The following is a 7,172-nucleotide window of genomic DNA, read 5'->3' on the forward strand; positions in this document are numbered from 1 at the left end:
CATTTGTTGCATTAAATGATGAGAGTGGATTAGGCGTACTGGGAAAACCTAACTGACCCCACTAAAAGAAAAAACGCGCTAAGCTATTTATCTCAAGGTGGTGGAAACAATGGCTGGTGGTGGAACAATTGCGAATGGCCTTGATACGGAGAGAACGACTGTGTCGTGAAAATGGCGAAACAGTTGGAAGCCGTGAAAACAACTGTTTGGTCAGGAGCCGTGAAAACGGATGCTCGGTCAAGAGTCGTGAAAACGGTTGGTGTACGGGAGCGATGGAAACGCTTGTTCGGTCAGGAGCCATGAAAACGGCTGTTTGATCGTCGTCGAAGACTTGGTTTAGAAGTAAGACGGACGGATCCGGACGCCGAATGCGTTCGGTCGAAGACGGGAGCACTCGTTCCCGGGACCGGAAGGCTGGTAGTGCACACGGGAGCGCCCGTAGTACACCGGGATACTGGCCATCCGATGCGTCCGATCGAACACATGAACACCCGTGCCTTAGACCACAGAGCAAGAACAGCACTAGGAGTCAGTAGCTCGAAACTCAAAGTGTGCTCCGAACTCCGAACGTCCCGAGAATCGGAACAGGAATAGATGCCGGTCTGCTGGGGAGGCTGACTTATATACCCGGTTGGATACCTCCACGCGATCATGCACGTCAAAATGGGATAGATTCTCAATCCGCGGCTCGGCAAAGGTGCTCTCAAACAGTGGCGCTTAGCGCCAGCCTATCTGCGGATGGGATGGTCAGTCCGCTCATGTATAGGGGCTCACAACATCAGACCTCTTTGTAACAAGTGATTATCAAACTTGAACTGCCGCTTTCAAAGGCAACATTTGTTTCTCTCAATTTGACGCATGCGAATATTCAACTGATATGACTCGCATGCCTATCTATCTATAATGATCGAGGTGTGAGAGCCCCGTCTCTGCTCGTCCTCTTTCGTTCTGGGGCTCTGGCACGGTAAACATCGAGAAATCGACGATTCCATTGATCTGTCCATTTGGAAAGAAGAAGGAAATAGGAGAAGTGTGAATACCCAGCAAGTGAGGTCTGGTCAACCTCTTCATAATTCGCACAGTCTACTTCACAAAATACTGAAGGAATTCAAGCCCCGGACAGGCGAGAGAGCCAGGGATACCAGACGAGACATCTCGAAGAGCAAGAAGATAAGTCATTCGGAAAGAGATATAGCAAATTATTATTATATATATTTTTTAATTAATTTCTGATGTGATTAGACTGAACCTCTATCCATTGTCAACATTACGAATAAAAATAAATAAGATTGTTATATCTTGCAGACGGATGTCCGGTCTGCGAGGTCTCAATAGTAACGGCCTTACCGTAACAAAATATATAACAAAAAATAAAATTAAAAAATTGAATTTTGTAAGATATTGTTTTAATGTTTCTATTTACTGATAATGTTTTATCTGTGATTTGTAGAAAGTTGGGAAACGAAACAAGTTTAAAAATCGTTTAATCCATTTTTTTTGGAAGAATTATATATGTGTCTTATGATTTTCTTGTAGTTTTATTTATAGAGATGAATAATATATCAATTATCGCAAAATGTTCACACATTATGTAAGAAAACGTTAAATGTGTGTCGAAAATGTGCATATAACTTATGTTATTTTTCTCGCCATTTTTGTATGTTCTAAAATCTGAAAAGGAAAATATTTTAACATACTTCTTTATATATATTTTTATGTTATCATACATTAGTAAAACTTCGTCAAGATTTTTAAAAATAAGGTCTAAATAAGATCTAAATTAACGTAATCGATTTCTTCTTAGCTAAATATGACTAAATTTTATCTTTGATCATAATTATTATTAGGTGTATAATTAAGTTCCCGCCGTCTTTTTACTTGAAAAATTTATTCAGTATTTATTTCAATAAGAAAATGAATTAATATATTAATCAAAATATAATCCTTTGTTTTCTATGACTTTTCTCCATCTTTTTTGCAAAAGTTAGATTCCGCGACGATAGAACGACTTGTCTTTTTAAGCAATCCATTGATCGATGCATTTTTGGACTTCTTCGTAATTGGAGAAGTGTGTATCGGCGAGTACGTGTTGCACTGATAGGAAAAGGTGATATTCCGATGGGTCCAAGTCTGGAGAATAGGCGGGTGCAAGAGAACTTCGCATTCGAGCTCCAATAGTGTTTCCTTTACGATTCTTGCAACATGAGGTTATTGTTGAGGTAATTGTTATTGGTAGCGGTCAGCCGTGACTGTTTCAGAAATTAATCAATGAGCTTCAGCTGCAGTTTTATTTAAATCAAAGCAGTGAAGAAGTATATGTCGAAAAAACAACTTATCACGTTTCATTTTAAATCGATTCAAAAAATATCTCTTTCACGAAAAATGAATCTTTGAGCACTCAATTTTATTGACAAATGCCTAACTTCACTACATTTGCAGCTGGAGCCATTTAATTATGAGCGGCGGGAACTTAGTTATACACCTAATATATTATTTTAACAATAAATATGTTAGAAGTTTAATTTAAAATTGATAATGATATCATAGTAATTTTTTAGAAGTGAATAGTGTTTTAATATGTTTTAATATTATATTAACTCGCGAAAGATCTTTTATTTTAGATATTTTAATTTAAAAGAAATTATGAATATTTTTCGTGAAGGACATTAATGAATATTTTTAGTTTTATTTTATTTCTTTATTATTTTTATATCCAACATATATATTTTTTATGTATTTTAATATATTTTATATAACATAGTTATATAACATTTTATTATTTTTATTAACAAAGAATATTTTGCATACAAAATGTTTTACATCATGATTTGTCAATATTATATATATCTACATTATATAGTTTACTTTCTATGTGCAATGTATACATATAATTGAAACTTAAAATTAAACAGGTTATATCCATATCACGCATATAACAACATAAATTAAATAATTAAATCGAATTACTAATTATTTTATATCACTATAAAAATTATTAAAATATAACAATATCAGTAAAATATATATTGATACTATCGGGCTATTATTATTCTAATTTATAGATACTTTTTCACCTTTGTTTCTCAAGAATTGTACTAAAGCTTAAATTAAGTCCGATTAATTTTAATTATCTTTAAATGTATTCCATCCTTTGGTGCTAATAGAAATGCTTTAGGATCAATTATGTAGGGTATTTGCGTTTTATCGCAAACTTCAGCTTTATAGTTTCGTAGTATCTTTATAAGACCAATCTTTGTCTGATGAACAGCAAAGCGAGCACCTGAAAATAAAAATAATTATTACTATGAGAAAAATTTCTCGATTAAAATAATATTACATGTAAAAGCAAAACAAACAAAACTGAAAGAAATATATTTAAATATATGTATATCACTTTACCAATACAATTTCTTGGTCCATCACCAAAAGGTAGGTAGTGCATCGGATGCCTGGTTTGTATTGCTTCGTCATTAAATCTTTCTGGATCAAAAATATCTGGCTTCGAATAAATATCTGGATCTCGATGAATCGCGAAAATCGGAATCCATACTTTTTGATTTTTTGGTATGTTAAGTGTGGTACCATCGAAAGTATAACTTGATGTCGATTGTCGCATAAGAAATGTCACTGGTGGATATTTCCGTAGAGTTTCTACATATATTAAAAATAATGTAAGAAAGAATTATTTGAAAATTCGTTTGTGAAATATAAATTATCGAAATATGTACATATATGTTTTAAGAATTAATTTATTAGCAATAAAATTATTGATATTATAATAGTACTGAAAATTAATAGCAAATTATTAAATTTTTTTCTTTGAATGATGTACCTTTGAAAACTTTATCCAAGTAATTCATCTCTTTTACATTTTCATATGTTAAATTGCTACCGTGCTTAGTGTATTCTTGATCAATTTCCTCACGTAGTTTATCTTGTATTTGTTGATTTAATGCCAATTCGTAAAGCGCATGACTCATAGTCGTCGATGAAGTTTCAAAACCGGCAGCGAAAAATACGAACGCTTGAGCAGCTATCAAGCTTTCGGTCATCTCTGAAATACGATATTTTTTCACAATTAATTATAATTCTTCGAATATTACATCGAATATTATAAATTATGAATAATCGATTATTTCGTACAATTAATGTATACATTTATATATGCATGAACATTTTTAAAAATTTAAAAAATTATCATTTTAAAAATTTTTTGTATCACACAAAATTTTCATAAAAGTATACAGTCATTACTCACTGATATCACCCACTTTATCTGGATTCTTTTTTAACTCGCGCAGCATATCAATGAAATCGTGCCTAATGACATTATTTGTTTCTCTGTAATTCATGGTTTCTGTGACAACACGTGTGAAAAATTGATTGACTTCCGTTTGTGGTAGGACATAACTGAGCATTTCGTAGAGCCATGGAAGGGCTTCTCTCATTGCCCTCCGTAGAATACTTTGCCAGGTTGGCGTGAAGAACATTCTTCCCATTCTACGAAATTCGCTATCTTCGTCTGATAGAGCATTCATCTCGATACCGAATGCGCAAGTACCAATTACATCGGTCGTATATTTTGCCGTTACCTCACGGCATTCTATAGGTTCGTTTTTACTCACCAATTTCTTAATATATTGTTCAAAATGATCGGCGCATTCCGATATTAAGGAGAACATTTCTTTTAGCTTACCGGATGTAAAAACGGGTGACAACCTTATCCTTAAAGGTCGCCATCTTTTAGGTTCTAAAGCGAAAAGATGTTGCGTCAATGGTTCAGCCTACGATATAATAAAAAACAATTATTAAACAGTCGAATAAATTTACCAATTTTACTAAATTATAATAATTCGATTGACAAAATTCAAGGCTATTTAAAATTAATATAATTTCTTCAATAATTTGGATTATTGGAAAATATCATAATATAAGTAAAGTTATCACATATATAATTCGAAAGATTTACATAATTCGAATAGTATAATAAAATTTAAATTATTTACATACTTTTTCACTGACAGGAAATCCTCTATCGGCGAACTTGGAAAAATCTTTGATAAGAATATCCTTAATTAAATCAGGATCTTTTACAATAAGAACTGGTGTTTTTCTTGTGAATATTCCAATCATGGATTCATCTTTATACTCATTGTATATTTCCATTAAATAATCTCCTGCGAACTGTTTATTAAGCATAACATCTTTAAAATTACCAAAAACTGGTATCGGTTTTGGACCGCGAATGCCACGTGACTTCCAAAAGTCGTAGGTCGATGTAAAATAATAATAAACAGCGAGAAATGTAACCGCAATACCGCATAGTATTTCAAAAGGTACCATTGTTCTGTAGCTGCCAATCAACTATTTCGAGCGATGTTTGCTAATAAAGAAAAAATAATATTTCATCATAAAAACTAATTACAGCAAATTTAAAATTTAATAAAAGGATTTGATAAATATTAAATGCATATTTAACAAAGTTTAAATTTATGAAAACTAATTTTTTAATCGGGTTTTACCGACATCGGAATAATCGATAGGTCGCTTATAGATATATGTAAATAATTTGTTAATTGTAATAATTTGTAAATAATTTGTAAATTGTAATAATTTGTAAATAATTTGGAAATTGTAATAATTTGTAACAGTTTATAATTTTGCAAATTGTTAAGAGAGAAATGATGTAATTTCGCAAAATGTAACGCATTTAAATTATGACATGCAAATTACCTTTCATTTAAAATGTATTAATGTATTTTAAAGAATTAGCAGTAATAAGTAAAATTTTATTTTATTCATTTAATAAATACATACCTGAATTAAAAATATAATTCTATGCCTATTTAGCACATTGAAATCAATCGAATGAGAAATCTCATTCCTTCATTTTAATATACTATATTCTATATCAATATACTATATCATAAAATCGCGAAGGAATGCTGTCGAGCATGTTTACAATTAGTAACCAAGTGGAGATAAAGTGAGCAAGAGCGAACATAACATAGGTAGAAAAGTTTACAAAGATAATCAACTATACATGTGAAACTCTGCATAAAATTTTCGATTAAACAATGCGTTTCAATATTGTGCTTCAACAATAGTAACTCGCGTACTGCTACAATCGTATTAATACGACGTAAAATCAGTAATTTATCGTTCATCACTTCAAAACGTAAACATATTTGACGTTAAACTGACGTCATTGTTATTGTATGTAAATTAATGGATGGAGACACATTGCATCACTTTTTTAAATCAATTATCTATTGAAACACAATGCATCGCTTTTTTAAATCAATTATCCATTGATAATTCACATTCTTTTCATCGTCAAATGAACGACTTCCGCGAAGAAATCTGTGATCATGAAATACGTGAATGAAGGACGTTCTCTGTCTGTCTGTCTGTCTCTCTCTTTCTCTCTCTCTCTCTCTCTGTGTGTGTGTGTGTGTGTGTGTGTGACATACATTTTGAAATTCTTGAATTCTTTTGAAAATCTTTGAAAATGTTATTATTCATATGATAATCGAAATATTTCGTTATACGCGATTCAGAAGACATATGATAGACAATACTCAAATAAATGATAAATGATAAATATGACGTACTTGAATGCGGTAACGTAATGGATGATTACAGCAGTTGACACATCCAGAGCTATCTCAGCCAACCAACTTATCACGAAGTGACTGGAAATGATACTGGCTGTCGTGGTTCAAGTTGGATCAAATTATAAAGCGTACGCGCTACAAAAGATGTGCGAGTAAGAAGATGAGTCACGATGAATTGCTAAAACTGATCAATAGTTATCTCAAATGCAGAATGTCGAATACATGACTTCGCATATTATAATAACGAGAAAATGTAATTGATTAGATAACCTTCCTTAATCATTACACACTATATGCTATTGCATATGTACTCTGCATTTAATAAAGTTAACTTATAAAATAATTGTCATTCATTTTTCGGTCGGTAATTATAATTAATTACACAGGCCTGCGAGGTTCAGTTACAAAAAGCAGAGTAGGTAAATCTGATAGATTTTGTGACGCTAAAAAACGAATCTGGTTGCAGAATTTCCCTAGCACGTCAGGAATTTGTAGTGGAATGGCTCAAAAATCGTTATTTTGGCTAATTTCAATTTATTGAATTATCCATTATTA

General features: G+C 32.0%; 1 protein-coding gene across 1 annotated transcript; it reads right to left on the minus strand.

The window, feature by feature from the left end:
• Positions 1–2,761: 2,761 nt before the first annotated feature.
• On the minus strand, positions 2,762–6,772 carry LOC145960203 (putative cytochrome P450 6a13). The gene is made up of 6 exons (XM_083079463.1): positions 6,615–6,772; positions 5,011–5,383; positions 4,259–4,784; positions 3,833–4,054; positions 3,400–3,651; positions 2,762–3,280 (listed from the first exon to the last, which is right to left on the minus strand). Exons 2-6 carry the CDS (start codon positions 5,341–5,343, stop codon positions 3,108–3,110), a joined length of 1,506 nt encoding a protein of 501 aa, XP_082935589.1. The 5' UTR covers positions 5,344–5,383; positions 6,615–6,772; the 3' UTR covers positions 2,762–3,107.
• Positions 6,773–7,172: the final 400 nt, after the last annotated feature.

This window comes from Camponotus vicinus, unplaced genomic scaffold, assembly GCF_025532165.1.
Source record: "Camponotus vicinus isolate PSW18456_S1 unplaced genomic scaffold, iyCamVici1.0 SCAF_10, whole genome shotgun sequence".
Classification (NCBI taxonomy): Eukaryota; Metazoa; Arthropoda; class Insecta; order Hymenoptera; family Formicidae; genus Camponotus; species Camponotus vicinus.